The sequence below is a fragment of the Balaenoptera musculus genome, chromosome 17, assembly GCF_009873245.2.
Source record: "Balaenoptera musculus isolate JJ_BM4_2016_0621 chromosome 17, mBalMus1.pri.v3, whole genome shotgun sequence".
In the NCBI taxonomy this organism is placed as follows: domain Eukaryota; kingdom Metazoa; phylum Chordata; class Mammalia; order Artiodactyla; family Balaenopteridae; genus Balaenoptera; species Balaenoptera musculus.
Window position 1 is genome coordinate 30,348,314 of NC_045801.1, and position 18,337 is coordinate 30,366,650.

Here is an 18,337-nt window from a genome sequence, read left to right on the forward strand (position 1 = left end):
GGTACTCTAGGCTCCCCATTGCCCACAGGAATATTTCTAGACATACAATAAAAACCTCCATGTTCTCGACCCTGTTTATTTTGCTAGCCCTGAATTCTCCAATCCCTTATCCACTGGCATTCCAGCCAAGCCAAGCTGCTGGCAGGCACTCTCTCCTGCTCTCTCAGAGTACACAGTGTCGTTAGAATCTCCTGCTGTCCAGTGAACTCACACCCATCCTTCAGCATCCAGCTCAAGTGATGAGTACACCTTATGGACCAACAAACAGGGCATTCCGCCTCTGTTCCTAACATTTTCTTCATCTCTGTTAAACAGCCATTATCTCATTTTTTAACAGTTTGTTGTTTCTCTCCTACACAAAATTGTGTACTCTTTGAAGTCAGGAACTTTGTTTTACTCAACTCTGACCCCTATGTCTGTCCATTGGTTAGTATTTGCTGAATTGATTCTAGCTTCAATTTTCTCCCCTTCATCATGCTGCCGCTATGCTCAGGGTAGTTTTGGCAGCCCACAGTTACAGAGTGAGGGCTCTAAATAATATTCGATTAAACATTTAACCTGGCAGATCTGGTTCCCCTGGTTAAATATTGGTTCCCATTCCTAGAGAATGTTCCGCTTGTTCACCTGATGATAGGCAAGTAGCCTGGATAAACTATAAGTTTTTCCACATTGTTCACTTTCCACCAAGATTGCCATTTCTCCACCTTCATTCCCTACAAGTCTCCCCCTTGTTCACTATATACCAACTACACTGATGTTCTTTTAGTCCCTAAACACTAAGCTCCCTTTCTTCCTCATGGCATTGGCATGTGCCATGTTCTGCTTAGAATAGTCTTTCCCCATCTTCACATGACTGTTTCCTCATCCTTCAGGTCTCATTAAATATCAACTTCTTCCACGAACATGAAAAGTCAAGTAAGTCTCCTGTTATTCTCCTTCATAGTTCCCTGATTCTAAGTACCCCCTCCTCCTTCCCGACCTATTCCTCCTTCTCCTCCTGCCCCTCCACTTCCCCCTCTACCTCCTCCTCCCCCTCTCCTCTTCTTCTTCCTTTTCTCCATCATCATAGTCATGATTTGTAGGTATTTTATTTATTTGCTACTTTTTTTGGTCTGTTTCTCACGTTGGGAGTAAGCTCCATGAGGGTAAGGACCACATCTGTCTTGTTGAGTGTTGTATGACAACAATTCATGATAATTACAAACTGAATGAATAAAGAAAAAATGAATACAGTATATTCAGGTATATATATATATATTCAGGTGTCTAGCAAATATAGCTTTTTTAGTGAACTAGACTAATTCAGACCATAGAGGCTTTATAAGGAGAAACAGTCAATCTGTCAATAAGCCTGTAGTCCCTTCCAGTCATTTGTCGAGCAAACTCCGTTAGATGCAGCACTAAGTATAGGGAATATAGACCATGCCTTTTCATTGCTCTTAGGATAGTGAACAAAAGACTGTGTGATTTGGTCTTCAGACCATCTCAGCTTCAGGCTACTGTTTCTCTTGTTAACTTTGACCCAGCCATTCTGGTCTTCTTTCAACGTCTCCAAAATGCCATTGTTCTTACCATAGACATTACCCCACTTTACTCATTAGAAAATGTACGTAAGATCAATTTACCCTATTCCCTCATGTGCCCCTGTTGTTTCTTGTCTCTTTCCTAAGCTCATCAAAAGTTTCCCAATGAATGTATCCTTCAGCCTGTGCCCTTCATTGCCAGGTTTCTGTTCCAACAGACCTCTGCCTTCCCACACTCTTCCAGAACTCTTATGGCTTTCTATAACCAAACAAAACCACATGCTTTTACCCTGAGTATCCTAATGTAACTTGGAAGATCATTCTATGATTTGTAATAGTTCTCGACAATAGAGTAACTGTGTTTGCTTTAGAGACCATGGTGGATATTTGAAAGACTATGAAAGGCTCATTAACATGATGGAAGAGTGCCTCAAGAAGGTCATAGAAAAGGAGGAGAAAGTTAAAATACTGAAGCAATTAAGTTGAGTTTCATTTTGTCCTTTGAGAGTCTTCTGGGTAAATACATTCCCTAATATTAGAAAGCCTTTTGTGATATAAATAGCATATTTTTACAAGTTATACTTACCAAAAAATTTTAAAGGAATTAATCTTAAGAAGAAAAAGGTGGAATTTTACAGTTTTCTCCTTCCTTGCCAAATAAGAACTTGCTTGTCCCTCATGTTTTGACTGCATTAATATCTATGTTATTTGCACACGGTTGGTAAAACATTAAATATAGTGTCTTTCCAAATTCATTGACATACCTTACTTTTTCCTAGGATGAATTAGCGATTAATACAGCTTGTTAGGCCTCTAGTATGACTTTGTAAACAAACCCAGCTGTATTCATCCTCCAAAATTGAAAAATGAAAACTAGCTTTTCTCTGTTTAACTTTTTCTAAAGTTTCTGCAAGAAGATGCTCGTGTTACAGTTAAACATCAGCTGTACAGCTTTCTCTTTCTTTAGCTATTAGTCCCTTAGGTATAACTCTGTAATCAAAGGGAGGTCAACTGTATCCAAATACAAATATGCCAGAATGTCTCTGGCATAAATGTCTCCGGCATAAATGTCTCCCTAAAGATTTCAGCAGTGTTACTTCAGAAGAGGGAGAAAAAGTACTATGTTTTATCTAAAAAATCTAAGAACTTAATTCATTTAAAAAATAAAGTACTGAGTTATCCTTGCAGAGAGCTATGTGAGCATAGGATCTCTACGTTACTCATCATTTTTCTTTTTACTACGTTTAGAAAGAACTTGAACAATCACGCTATAACTTGAACAATACCGCTATATAGGAACTATATGGCTACTATTGATGAACACTTCCCATAGTGCTATAAGCTACAGAGAGGGCATAGCAATTCAAATTCATAGTCATTTTCTGGTATCCAGTTAATTTCAGAAGCAGCTGAGGGCCAATTCTTGGCAAAACTATGAAGTAGACGGAGAACATTTCTTTGTATTTAGATGCCAGTTGTCTAAGCTTCTGAACTTTATTGCTAATAATTAATTGTTCTGTTCCCAATAACAGGATTCAGGTGGAATGCCTCTTAAGGGTTTCATTTTACTTGCCCTTTGTATGAATCCAGGCCTGACTATAGCGTATCTTGAAGCCCAATGCTTCCCATCGTTACATTGGGAATTGAGTCCCAATGGAGTGACACTGAAAGCTGGTTTTCATGAAAGCATTTCTCTTCTGATTGTTTGTACACTGTCTAAATTGGATGCCATTTAAAACAATTTCACTACCAAGAAGATATTTATTGAATACCTCCTATTTGCAAATAATCATAAGTGTGAATAAGTTTCCCCTCAGTAATGGCATTAATTTCCAAATGTTCAGTTTACTTATGTAATTGTTTCTTCTCCTTCTTCTCTCTTTCGTTATTAAATAATTTTTCAGGCTGGTGGTTTGATGCTTGTGGCCCATCCAATCTAAATGGAATGTTTTATACAGCGGGGCAGAACCACGGAAAACTGAATGGAATAAAGTGGCATTACTTCAAAGGGCCCAGTTACTCCTTACGTTCCACAACTATGATGATTCGACCTTTGGACTTTTGAAGGCACAATATCAAAAGCAATTTAAAAGGCCACCAAGAAATCTGGAGAAGCCACCAGATGAGAAACTACTTGGAAACTTCTGAAGCAAACAATATTGTCTCCCTTCCAGCAACAAGTAGCAGTTATGTGAAGTCACCAAGGTTCTTGACTGTGAATTTGGAACCTTTTGATTTCACAAAAGCCTCTCCTTGGGGTGACTGTGTTCATATGGCTTGACTATAGAGAATGCCACTCACTGTCATGCTTTAAAAAGGGAAGAAACTGTTCAGCTCGCTGTGCTTCAAACTACTACTGGATCTTATTACAGAACTATAGTAACCAGATGATAAATATGGTTTATTTCACGTAAAACCGAAGAAAAGAAGATGAACAACAAGAACAAAAAGAGTATACGTGAAGAATAAAAACAGGCCTGCCATAATCCTTTGGGAAAAATGTGTTACACCAGTGAAATGGTGTTATTTCTCTGCAAACCTACTAACAATAAGTTTGTACTGTTGCACAATTTTAATAAAAGTTTAGGAAGAACAGCATTGCCCTCTGAGTTGGTTAAATGGATTTCAGAAGCCTAATTCCTAAATCATACTTACTAGTTGATTTCAGTTAACCCGTCTTCAAATGTAAATTCCATTTTGGTAAACTATAAAGAATTATAGTGCCTGAAGAATAGCAGTGTGAGGTAGAAATACACTCCATTACTCTTTGATTTTTTTTGGTACAGTTTTTCAGAAAAAATGGACATAATCAAGTATGGACATATAAGGTGAAAAATGATCCCCCCCATGCTACAGTTTTCATTTACTTTAAAAACTGACTGATATATAAATATATTTATAGCCTGAGTAAAGTTTAAAGAATGTGAAATATATCATCAAGCCCTTAAAATAATATACATGCATTTAATATTTCCTTTGATATTATACGTGAAAGCAGTATTTTAGAGTGTATTAAGTTGAAATAAAACCAAGTAAACTGGAACAGTTCATTTTACAGTACCTTCTTGCATGTGTACACTTGTGTAACTTTATTATTTTTAAAATCATTACCTTCAGTTCTTCACCCTATTTCATGCTAATTTAATTTTTGCTAATTAACTGAAACTTGCTATCCAGATTGACCCTGTTCCAGTTTCTATAAAAGAAACACTCTGAAGTCTATGAAAAATGAAAGAAGAATTATAAATATCATTGTACATAGCCTGTTTATATCCACAGTAAACCTAATAGCTGTTTAATCTGGAATATGCAGCATTGTCCATAACTGATGCAAATAAACACACTTCCAAAAAAAATCTGCTATACCACTTTATGAAATATGTTATTTCTTCATATTGTTCTCCCTTGGGCCCTGTTTTCTTAGGCAATTTCTGATGTTAATACATTATCATTAGGGAAGAAAATTGGCAAACTTTGTATTATACATTAAGGAAAACACATGCACAAAAAAGAAAATTAATCATAGTCACTTGACTAAGAAAATTCTAATTACTAGCTGCTATAAATCTCTTAATGAAAATATTCCTATGGGATAATCTATTTTAAGTGAATTTGGGGCACAGATTTTTGTGGGAATTTGAAGTTACTACAATATTTTATCAGGAAGTGCTTTCTGCCTCTAAGTGTCCAAGGTTACAAGAGTGAACAGTTTTTATCAAAACATGAGGTGTACTATGAGATAAGAAAATTGAAATCCATATTGGGTCTCCTTTCTTAAAAAAAGTTTTTATCAGGGCAACAATACCAATTTTAGACCTGGTGACTTGATCTATTGTGCCTTTGTGGCTTTCCTCCATTTGAGAAAATAAAGCTACTCACATTTTTACGAAATTATTTTTTAAAGTTTACCATCAAGTGTTTATACCTTTTGTGTGTGTGTACAAACCTGTTTTGCCTTACAAGTGATATTCGCAGGTATACCACAGTTTTTCTGTTCTTGGAGACTCCTTCATAGCAGCCTTTAGCCTCTCCCTCTAAAAACCTTCTTGTTTGTTTTCATTTAAGTGAATGAAAGTGAGTGTTTTGTTTTGTGTGTTCCTACAGATTTTTTTTTTACCGGTCTTTTGATAAGTAATACTATTTCCCAACTCATAATACAAAAATAAAAGGAAATTATGAAAAAAGAAAGAAAGCATAATATTTACTGTTTTGTTACCTGGGTTTGAAAAATGAAATATTTCCAATTATTTATAATAAAGCAGTATAAAAATATTTTATGACTCCATATGTGCACTCTGTAATGCCTACATGTTTGTGGCCATTTAACATGTATATCCTTTGCATTTAATTATTCAGGATAAGATAATTAGGTAATAAGATTTTGTCTTTAAGTTTTTTGTTAATTAATTCATGTAGTTTCTATGCCAATTTCTTCACATCAGTCACAGCTTTATTTGATTTAAATAAAATTGAAAGTAACATATTTGTGCAACTCCATCTCATTTTAAATATTTTACAAGTTTTAAAATTAGAGATATATGGAAGTATAGTCTCCATAAAAAAAAAAAAAAAGCCTGCTAAATGAACTAAAGCCTCAATCTCTGAAAAATTTTCAGTCTTGGATGTGATAAGAAAGCTTAACTCCTTTAGAATGTTAGAGCAAAACAATGGTTCTGAATCCCACATCTCTACTGTATGATTGTTATGTCCTGTCAATTATTATTTTAAAAAATTTCTTATGTTTTTTTTTTTTATTGAGTGAAAGATTCTTTAAATTCTGTAGTGCTTTACAATTTGCAAAAGCTTCATACACATGATTTAATACAATCCCATAATAGCCCTTTTTTTTCCCCCTACCCTTATATTGCCTCTGCCCCTTTTCCTCTCCCCACTGGTAACCACTAGTTTGTTCTCTACATCTGTGAGTCTGCTTCTTTTTGTTTTATTCACTAGTTTGTTGTATTTTTTAGATTCTACATGTAATTGATATCATCCAGTATTTGTGTTTCTCTGACTTATTTCACTTAGCATAATGCCCTACAAGTCCATCCATGTTGCTACAAATGGCAGAATTTCCTTCTTTTTTATAGATGAGTAGTATTCCATTATATATATATATATATATATATATATATATATACCTATCTTCTTTATCCATTCATCTGCTGATGGACACTTAGGTTGCTTCCATACCTTATCAGTTGTAAATAATGCTGCTATGAACATTGGGGTGCATGTATCTTTTCAAATGAGTGTTTTTGGTTTTTTTGGATATATACCCAGGAGTGGAATTGCTGGGCTAGATGGTAGTTCTATTTTTAGTTTTTTTGAGAAGCCTCCATATTGTTTTCCACAGTAGCTGTACCAATTTACATTCCCACCAACAGTGTACAAAGGTGCCCTTTTCTCCACATCCTGCCCAACATTTGTTATGTGTGTTCTTTTTGATGATAGCCATTCTGACAGGTGTGAGGTGATGTCTCATTGTGGTTTTGATTTGCGTTTCCCTGATGATTAGCAATGTTGAACATCTTTTCATGTGTCTGTTGGCCATCTGCATTTCCTCTTTTGAAAAAAGTCTATTCAGTTCTTATGCCCATTTATTAATTGGGTTTTTTTTTTTTGTTTTTTGATGTGGAGTTGTACGAGCCATTTATATATGTTGGATATTAACCCCTTATCTCTCATATCATTTGCAAATATTTTCTCCCATTCAGCAGGTTGTCTTTTTGTTTCGTCAATGGTTTCCATTGCTGTGCAAAAGCTTTTAAGTTTAATTAGGTCCCATTTGTTTATTTTTGCTTTTATTTCCTTTGCTTTAGGATGCCCTGTCAATTATTAAATGTTGGATTATTATACGACAATTAACAATAAATTCTGGGAACTCAGTGTAGAATAATAGGATGCATTCTGAATATCTGAGTTTGGTATAAAAGGTAAAGATCATAAAGGGCGGTAACATTATCAGCTCTTGCTGCCACAGAACTGGGACTACCTTACCTAAGTTCCTCTTATGTAAGTTAAATTTTAAAATACATGTATGCTTCCTACATATGCTGTAAGGAACCAGAAGTGACTTCCGAGAAAGTACTAAAACATTGTAAGTTAAAATGGACTTAAAAGAAAATATTACAAGCACACGTAAGAATATGTGTGCACCTTAATACGATGCCTAAACATCAAAACAGTGGTATAAAAGATTAGAGAAGAAAATTATTAAGGCTCTAAATGAATGTTTCCATTAGGAGAAAGGTATAACAATAATATTCATAAGGAGTTGCTGGATTGTAGTTACATAGCTCTCCCTTTAGGAAGTTATTTTATAGGTGTAATGGGCAGAGGGTGAATTATTATTATTTTTTTAAACATCTTTATTGGAGTATAATTGCTTTACAATGGTGTGTTAGTTTCTGCTTTATAACAAAGTGAATCAGCTATACACATACATATATCCCCATATCTCTTCCCTCTTGCGTCTCCCTCCCACCCTCCCTATCCCACCCCTCTAGATGGTCACAAAGCACCAAGCTGATCTCCCTGTGCTATGCAGCTGCTTCCCACTAGCTATCTATTTTACATTTGGTAGTATATATTAGTCCATGCCACTGTCTCACTTCGTCCCAGCTTACCCTTCCCCCTCCCCCTCCCCGTGTCCTCAAGTCCATTCTCTACATCTGTGTCTTTATTCCTGTCTTGCCCCTAGGTTCTTAATAATCTTTTTTTGTTTTTTGTTTTTTTTTTTTTTAGATTCCATATATATATGTGCTCGCTTACGGTATTTGTTTTTCTCTTTCTGACTTACTTCACTCTGTATGACAGACTCTAGATCCATCCACCTCACTACAAATAACTCAATTTTGTTTCTTTTTATGGCTAATATTCCATTGTATATATGTGCCACATCTTCTTTATCCATTCATCTGTTGATGGACACTTAGGTTGCTTCCATGTCCTGGCTATTGTAAATAGAGCTGCAATGAACATTGTGGTACATGACTCTTTTTGAATTACGGTCTTCTCAGGGTATATGCCCAGTAGTGGGATTGCTGGGTCGTATGGTAGTTCTATTTTTAGTTTTTTAAGGAACCTCCATACTGTTCTCCATAGTGGCTGTATCAATTTACATTCCCACCAACAGTGCAAGAGGGTCCCCTTTTCTCCACACCCTCTCCAGCCATTTATTGTTTGTAGATTTTTTTGATGATGGCCATTCTGACTGGTGTGAGGTGATACCTCATGGTAGTTTTGATTTGCATTTCTCTACTTAGTGATTAGATTAGTGATGTTGAGCATCCTTTCATGTGTTTGTTGGCAATCTGTATATCTTCTCTGGAGAAATGTCTATTTAGGTCTTCTGCCCATTTTTGGATTGGGTTGTTTGTTTTATTGATATTGACCTGCATGAGCTGCTTGTAAATTTTGGAGATTAGTCCTTTGTCAGTTGCTTCACTTGCAAATATTTTCTCCCATTCTGAGGGTTGTCTTTTTGTCTTGTTTATGGTTTCCTTTGCGTTGCAAAAGCTTTTAAGTTTCATTAGGTCCCATTTGTTTATTTTTGTTTTTATTTCCATTTCTCTAGGAGTTGGGTCATAAAGGATCTTGCTGTGATTTATGTCATAGAGTGTTCTGCCTATGTTTTCCTCCAAGCGTTTTAGAGTGTCTGGCCTTACATTTAGGTCTTTAATACATTGTGAGTTTATTTTTGTGTATGATGTTAGGGAGTGTTCTAATTTCATTCTTTTACAGGTAGCTGTCCAGTTTTCCCAACACCACTTATTGAAGAGGCTGTCTTTTCTCCATTGTATATTCTTGCCTCCTTTATCAAAAATAAGGTGACCATATGTGTGTGGGTTTATCTCTGGGCTTTCTATCCTGTTCCATTGATCTATATTTCTGTTTTTGTGCCATTCCCATACTGTCTTGATTACTGTAGCTTTGTAGGATAGTCTGAAGTCAGGGAGCCTGATTCTTCCAGCTCCGTTTTTCTTTCTCAAGATTGCTTTGGCTATTCGGGGTCTTTTGTGTTTCCATACAAATTGTGAAATTTTTTGTTCTAGTTGTGTGAAAAATGCCATTGGTAGTTTGATAGGGATTGCATTGAATCTGTAGATTGCTTTGGGTAATATAGTCATTTTCACAATGTTGATTCTTCCATTCCAAGAACATGGTATGTCTCTCCATGTATTTGTATCATCTTTAATTTCTTTCGTCAGTCAATCAATGTGATAGACCATATTAACAAATTGAAGGATAAAAACCATATAATCATCTCAATAGATGTAGAAAAAGCTTTCAAAAAGCTTTCAACAAAATTCAACACCCATTTATGATAAAAATGCTCCAGAAAGTAGGCATAGAGGGAACTTACTTCAACATAATAAAGGCCATATATGACAAAATAACAGCCAACATCGTTCTCAATGGTGAAACACTGAAACCATTTCCACTAAGATCAGGAACAAGACAAGGTTGCCCACTCTCACCACTATTATTCAACATAGTTTTGGAAGTTTTAGCCACAGCAATCAGAGAAGAAAAAGAAATAAAAGGAATCCAAATCGTAAAGAAGAAGTAAATCTGTTACTGTTTACAGATGATATGATACTATACATAGAGAATCCTAAAGATGCCACCAGAAAACTACTAGAGCTAATCAATGAATTTGGTAAAGTAGCAGGTTACAAAATTAATGCACAGAAATCTCTTGCATTCCTATACACTAATGATGGAAAATCTGAAAGAGAAATTAAGGAAACACTCCCATTTACCATTGCAACAAAAAGAATAAAATACCTAGAAATAAATCTACCTGAGGAGACAAAAGACCTGTATGCAGAAAACTATAAAACACGGGTGAATTATTTTTTACAAACATAGTGAGAAACTACTCAGCATCCAGAGGAAGCATTAAGAAGATAATAGCAATATAGGTGACTAAGGCATAAGGAAACTTAAAATCAGTGAGAAAAATAAGCAAGTTACATTAATGAGCAGTACAACAAAATTGAAATTAATAAAATTAGTATAAGTTTGTTTAAGCTGCAACAAGAATACTGAGATAAGAGTGATTATGTGCTGAAGGTTATGTTGTGTATAATAATAATGTGTAAGGAAAAGAAATGAACTACTACTCAGTAGTAAATTTTATATGTACATGTTTTTAAAATTTAAAGAAACATGTAGGCCTCCCTCAATTTACACAATACATTTTATAGAAGATGGCCTCTGAGCTTTGTTTTGAAGGTTTATTGGGAGTTTGCAGAGAAATAGAGGAACTGCAAAGGCATAAAGATGTCAGAAAGCATGGAGTTATAAGGAACCCCAAGTTATTTAGTATGAATGGACTGTGAAGTTTATTTGAGAGAGGGGCAGCGCAAGATGAGGCTGGAGATAGGTCTAGATAAAAAGAGAATATAGATCATATTCCTAAGCTTAGCATTATTTTGTTGTTAAAGGGAGACAATGAAGGGTTTTGCACACTTTAGAAAGACTATACTTTCTGCAATTAGTAGATGCATTGGAAAGAGGTAAAACTGGAAAAGTTTGGGCTAGTGAGGACACTGTGGTACAAGTCTGTTAGAATGAGGACATGATCTATACAGCAGTACAATATGAATGAACTGGATAAGCTGAATTTTGAGTGGTTTTAAGGAAAAAAATCCAAATAATTTAATGATTAGATGGAAAGTGGACAGGGTCAAGGTCATTCCAGATTTTTGTCTTGGTTAATTAGATAGAAGATGGTGCAAACGTCCAAAATAGGGAACATGGGTTTGGGGGAGTGGCTAATGAGTTCAATTTTACATGTTGAGGTAGAGAGTCTAGTGATTCAAGCTTGACAATGGGATATATGAGTCTGAGCTCAAGCAGGACTAAAGTGGAAGATATTGGGCTCTATATTATCTAGGCAGAAATTAAAATTACTAGATGAGATTATTTCACGAGAGTATATAGTGAAATAGATTTCAGTGAGACACTTGATGGAACATAAAAATTTTAAGGAGCAGGTAAACAGAGAATTCAAAAAGGAGATGATAAATTACAGCTAGACAAGAGAAAAATCATCAGGAGGGAATGGAGTTATGGAAGTCGGGGAGTAGATTGCATCAAGAATCAGGGGTGCCTAACTCACCATAGAGGATAGAGGCATTGTGATTGAAAAGAGTCCATTGAATTTGGCATTCAAGGGGCCATTGGTGATTTTTGTAAGGCCAGAATTAGGGGTGTAGGGGTAGACACCAGATAGCAAGAGGGTTATGAATAAATGGGAGGTAAGGACAAGAGGAAAATTAAGAGTTCAGACCCTTCCTATTTAGAATGACTTCTAGGATAGCGTTATAAGTGACGGGCCCATTAGAAATGCAGAATCTCAGACCCCATCCCACTACTTAGAATCTTCATTTTAATATGATCCTCAAGTGACTCGTGGACATTAAAGTTTGAGGAGGCTTGGTTTAGATTAGACTTTCAAAAAGAATGCTGAGAATGGAAGGAGATAGAGAGGGAACTAGAGGGACAGGAATGGTTTTTAGGATGACAGGTGTGTGAAGGTACATGAAGCCTAAGGAAAATGAGCCTTTAGACGAACTGAGGTTGAAAGAAGGAACAGAAAGCTGCTTGAGGAACAAGTGTTTTGAGGTTGAGAGCATGGGATATCGGGAGTTTGAACAGGAGGAGAAACGTCTCTTCCTCTAGGAGAAGAGATTAGGAGAGAATGAAATGCTGTAGGACGGACAGCCACCTAATGGCCTCTGTTTCATAGAGGAAGTGGAAGGGAAGGAAACTTTATGAGAGTGTGGGCAGTTCAATTAAATAGTGTTTGAAAATAGGTTTGGAATAACCACTTAAGGTAATGGGAGAACTAAACGCCCAAAGGAGTCACAACTTTACCAAGTGCTTCTAAAGGTTTAATTGAGGCTGGAAATCATGAGTGTGAACAGACTAATCTACTTTTCCCGGTGATTTTCATGTGTGTGAAGATAATGAAATAAATAGCCTCACCTAAAAGCTCACTCCGTCATACCTAGGTCACTTACAGCACCTAGTGCCCACTTCAGCCTTACAGCATTTGCGCCTGTGAATGTTCATATCCAGGAAAACTGTCTCCTCTTTGAAGGTCACCCAAATTCCCCTAAACTCAATCACTCACCCTTCTTCTGTGCTCCCATGGCATTTTACTTCTACTTAGATGAGAGAGTTTTCAGTTTGTCTTGTGTTCCAGTCCACTATGAATATACTTGTTCTCTGTCCAGATAATGAGCATTTTGGGTCAGGGATCAAATTTAATTTTTTTTTTTTTTATTACTAGAACCTGACATTGTGTCTAGAACATTCTTGAATCTCAATTAAGTGTCAGATGATTTGCACTTTTTCTGTTCCAGACTGTAACTTGAGTTCTTATTCTGTGTCTTATTTTGCTTTGTGTTTCCAGGAGCCAGTATAATATGAAGACAGCTTAGATGGTAAGTAAATTGGGTTGATTGGGTGAGTGGGTGGAGGGATGGATAGACCCATGACACATGAATGAAAACTGTAGGAACTCAAAATGATCTATAAGTCATTTTTTTTTTCCTGAGAGGTTATATTTTAAGAAAAATGCCTTTCTGCTTTCAACAAAAAATTATAAAGACACATTTTTTCCCCAAACATCAAAGAACATCAGATTATTTATATACTAATGAGAATCATGTGGGTTATATTTTTTTCAAAATTAAAGCTTTTTTGTTTAGAGTAAAAGGAACAGCCAGAAACAAGAACTGGATCCTAGCATAACAAAAACATTTGCTTATATTTGAGCTGCCTATGTCCAAACTAGTAATAAACACTATGAGTCTAGTACTCAGAGAGCAACAACGCTGATCTGAGCCCCACCCCAGGAGGGGACAGCCAGAGTGCGGATGACAGCATTTCTGGGGGCAGTGGAACAGGGAAAAGGAGGCGTGGGATTTTCCATTATTGTACCAAAAAAACCCACAAAGCCTCCGCTGTAGTCTCTTCTGGACTATCAGGTTCCGATATTATTGCTTTTGTGAGGTTAAGAGTAGGAATGAGCCACTTGGAAAGGGTGCCTGGTGTGTAGACAGGGATCAGTAAAAGTGCGTTAACTGACAGTCTCTGGGCCTCAAGACTGAGAAGTCTCACAGCAGACACTATTGGTGCCCCGAGGCACTTTCTCTCCATAGGAAACGCTGTTTACTGGGAAAACTTGCCATCTGTGATTCTCTATCAAGAGTTATGGGATTTTGGGGGTTTTTTTTTTGGTGGGGGGGTTGCTCTTGGGTTTTTGTTTGTTCATTTGTTTTGGTTTTGGCTTTGGTTTTGTTTCTTCTGACCAGGAAAGCATGCTCAGCTCCCACACAGGGTGACCTAGAAGTGCTGGATGGTTAATGTCTCCATAAACAGTTTTCAACAGATGACAGACCTCTGTAGATGAACACCTCAGCTTCTTTTCCCCTTGGTTGAGGTAACTCTGGGATGTATTCTACACTGTATCCCAGATTCCCCAGTAGAAATGAGCTCCAGTTGCTCACATTGGCAACTAGCTTGGTAGCACACTATTTGTTGTCTTATTTTCTTACATGTCTTATCTCCAATCCTTTACCAGTGTTCCTGGAATCACCTCTCAAATGAACAACTTGCCCTTAACTCCTTTTCTCATGCTCTACTTCTGTCAGAACCCAAATCAAGAGAAGTCTGTGTGTATCAGGTGCATTGTTAATTATTGAGAAACAGAGAGGTGCCTTCACTAAGATAAAGGCCAATTGAATGAGATCAGTCACAGAGGAGCCTCTATGAGGACAGATGGAGCTGGTGGTCTCTCAAAGCGGTCATCTAAATACCAGTAGTGGATTGTATTTTATTTCTGTTACCTTTATGCTTCCCTTTATAATGTTTTGTTAAATGTGCCAGGCTAGCATCAAATATACCATGGATAACTGAGAGAAGGATTTGTGCCCACTCTGTGATAGAGTAGAATAATTAAAAATGATTATCCCTGAGACAATTTTGGGGGTGGCCATGGGGACTGGGAAGTTCTCCAAGGGGAAGGTAAACCCGGAGTGATATGAATTAGAGCAGCTAAGTCATATTGCCCTTCCTCGTGAGAAGATGCTTCTACCACTATAAACCTGGACTATTTCAGATTAAGGGAATCATCAGATTTCTTTAGGGTGGCCCCCAAATTAAATGCATCCTATACATTCACACAGAACCAAGTCAATGGCCTACTTCTCTATTCTGTACTATTCTTCACCTCTTCTCTATCAACATTCCTCTCACTGCCCCATCTCCATTTCCCTGCTACCTTTCTACTGCTCCAACCTCATTCCTTCCTGATTATATAGACTCAGAACATTTTTAGTCCTATAAACCATATAACTCAGTCTTTCATGTTTTTAAAAGTGATTAAATGCAAACCCAAGCTCGTTTTCCGTATTACTATTTCAGTGGGAAACATGTATTTGGCTTAAAACATTTCAGTATGTTTCATTGTTTTGCAACATGAAAACCTTATTTGTTTTCTCCAAGAAACATTTTATCAAAATATTTACTTCAAACTGTCATGTCCTTTTGTATTATTGTTCTGAGCTTTCTGCTCAGTGTCTCACAAGGTCAAAATCAAGGCTTCAGCAAGCTGTACCCTCACCTGGAGCTCAGGATACATCTAAGCTCACTGTTGGCAGAATGATGTTCTTGAGGTTGTAGAACTGAAGTCTCTTTTTCTTACTGGAGATGTGAGCTGGTGGCCATACTTGGCTCCTGGCCACTCTCAGGACAGATTGTCTGTATGCGCTTGACCTAACCACATGAGCCCTGTAAATCTGGGTCTAGAGGTCAGAGACAGGAGTGAAATCCATCACATTCACAGTCCTGGGGATTATACTGGGCAAGTAAAACATAGGGTAAAGAATCTTAGAGGCCAGCAAAGAATTCTGCCTACCATGGATGAGAAACAAAGGGTATAATAATACTCTGCTTATCAGGAAATAGATCTAGTGTTTTGGAAATGGTGCATATTCAATAAAACATTGTCATATATATAGTTAACGTCTCAAGAAAGAATCTTCAACAGAGGACAGGAATCTGTAGATAAACATCTCAGGTGAATATATTTCAGAAGATCTAGGCCAACAACCTAGCAGTGATATTTACCATGGAAAATTCTCTTCTCTGAAATTGTTTCCTCAGCTATTAAACGTGGATAATAATAATCTTTACTTGCTTTTTTTTCCTTTGCAGTATCATTGTCAGAATCAATGTGATAATTTAAGTATCTATTATAAGTCTCAATTTCACAAGCCCAGACAAGCAAGAAATATCACAATACTTTATATTGTGGTAATATAATTATATAATATATTATATGTTTTAATCAGCTTAATTTTATCTTCAAATCCCCATCAAATCAGCAAGGAAATCACTTCACTCACTTTGGGGGCTCCCCTACCCCAGCATAGTGTGGAGGTCCTAGAGTCTTATGTAGAGTCAAGGTCATGGAGACCACATCTCCAGTCATACTGCATGTCAGTGACCCCATTGTCCCTAGGGCAACCTTCTTCATCGGCCCTGGGATGCTAAAGTGCTGGGAGCTGGACCAGCAATATACTGCAGCCAGACTGTTGTAAATCACATTCCTCAAACACAAAATTCTCCCCCACCCAAGTCCTGCATCTTTGTGCATTTGGGTCCCACTGTCAGGAACGCCTTCTGTTTTCCACCCTGTGTCCAGGGCTACTGAATATCTCCAAAACATCCTTTAAGATTTTGCTCAAACATTACTTTATTATATCTTCCTTGATCCATAGTTGCCTCGTCTCCATGCCTGTGAGTCCATAGAATTTTAAAATTTATAGGAGCACCTAATACAAGGTATTATAGTTACTTGTTAGTGATTGCCTTTCTTTCTTACTAGATCATGAGTTCCCCAAGAGAAAGACTCTCTTTATTAATTGTTGTACGCTTTAAATTTAGCACAAAATTCAACCTTGTATTGTAAAACATGGTACATCAGAATAAATATTTGGTGAAATAATCTCTCTATTTTCTCTCCCTCTTTTACACTCTGTATTCCAGTTTTATTGAACTTTCAGTATATTCTGTTGATCTGATCCTTTCCTTCCCCATGCCTTTGTATATCATGTCTAATATTATGTGTCTGATATATATATTATACATTATACATATACACTATGTATATGATATTGCAGGCAATACTAGGGAGAGAAATCGTTATGTTGAAAAGTGGTAAATGAAAGGAAAGAATCAGGCATTTATCCTGCCTATTCTAGACAAACTATACCTCAGAGTAACTAAATAGTTGATGGGAATATTTCTCTTTATAGAATGACCGAATTACAATATCGCCATTTTACATCCCCTGGGATGAGCTAGTGGATTTAAGCAATGGCTATTGACAGTAATAAAAATAAAGAACTAAACGCCATATGACTCCTGATTGAATCACACAACATTGTTTATGAAGCATTCTTGCTTAAAACCAAACCTGAATCCTATCCAACCTCTACATCTAACTACCAACTTACAGGATCCCTATATAACTGAACAAACTGTAACATATATTTGTAAGACTATCAGGGAAAGTGAAACTATTTGAAAGTGAAATCTTAAAAAGACACATACGTCCAAATGGTAGAAGGCCATCAGAGAGTGGGCTTATTAAATTTAAAAAAGGGTTTTTCAACCTCATTCATAGATTATGCAAATGTTTTTGTTTAAATTTGACTAGTAACTTTTCATCTTCCTTCATGTGGTCAGTTTTTCTTGCAAACTGATCAAAAATATTACATTTGCATTTTTTATAAATGTATTCAAACCCCACAAGAACTCTATTTGTAAGATTCTTAACAAGTGAAGAAAATGTGTCCAATATTTTTTAAATGTTCAGAGATTAATGTTTCAGAGTAAACACACGCAAAACACTTTCGGAAACAAAATCATTTAACCTGGAAAAACTTCTTAACATTCTTTTTCAGAATGATTTTTCCATAACAAATATTTGTTTGAATATCAATTTTGTTTAGAATAAATACATGATTTTTTAAAAATCCATTAGTTGTCATACTACTGATATCCATTTATCATCAACAAATTTGGAATACTCTTTTATGTAGAAGAATTAAAAAATGGGCAGAGGATCTGAACAAACATTTTTCCAAAGAAGACATACAGATGGCCAACAGATACATGGAAAGATGCTCAACATCTCTAATCGTCAGAGAAATGCAAATAAAAACCACAATGAGATATCACCTCACACCTGTCAGAATGGCTATCATCAAAAAGACCACAAAAAATAAATGTTGGTGAGGATATGGAGAAAAGGGAACCCTAGTACACTGTTGGTGGGAATGTAATTGGTGCAGCCAGTACAGAAAACAGTATGGAGATTCCTCAAGAAATTAAAAATAGACCTACCACATGATCCAACAACTCCACTCCTGGGCATATACCTGAAGAAAACGAAAACACATTCAAAAAGATGCATGCAGCCCATGTTCATAGCAGCATTAATTTACAATAGCCAAGATATAGAAGCAACTTAAGTGTCATCGATAGTCAAATGGATAAAGAAGATGTGGCATACATATATATACATATATTTACGTGTATATTATATATATAAAATGGAATATTATATATATATTTTATATATATAATGGAATATTGCTCAGCCATAAAAAAGAATGCAATTTTGCCATTTGCAACAACCTGGATGGACCTGAAGCATATTATGCCTAGAGAAATAAAGTCAGACAGAGAAAGACAGATACAGGATGTTATCACTTATATGTGGA

The 18,337-nt window shown here is 36.3% G+C and overlaps 1 protein-coding gene across 3 annotated transcripts in view; it reads left to right on the top strand.

The window, feature by feature from the left end:
• Window positions 1-5,949, top strand: part of ANGPT1 (angiopoietin 1) — a 264,673-nt gene extending 258,724 nt beyond the window's left edge. Inside the window, exon 9 of one of the 3 annotated variants that reach the window (XM_036830972.1) lies at window positions 3,428-4,115. In XM_036830972.1, coding sequence (XP_036686867.1) covers window positions 3,428-3,588 — 161 coding nt within the window. In that variant the 3' untranslated portion in view covers window positions 3,589-4,115. Of the gene's footprint in view, window positions 1-3,427 lie in introns of all 3 variants that reach the window. The other 2 variants (XM_036830973.1, XM_036830975.1) reach the window with 2 other exon arrangements.
• Window positions 5,950-18,337: the final 12,388 nt, after the last annotated feature.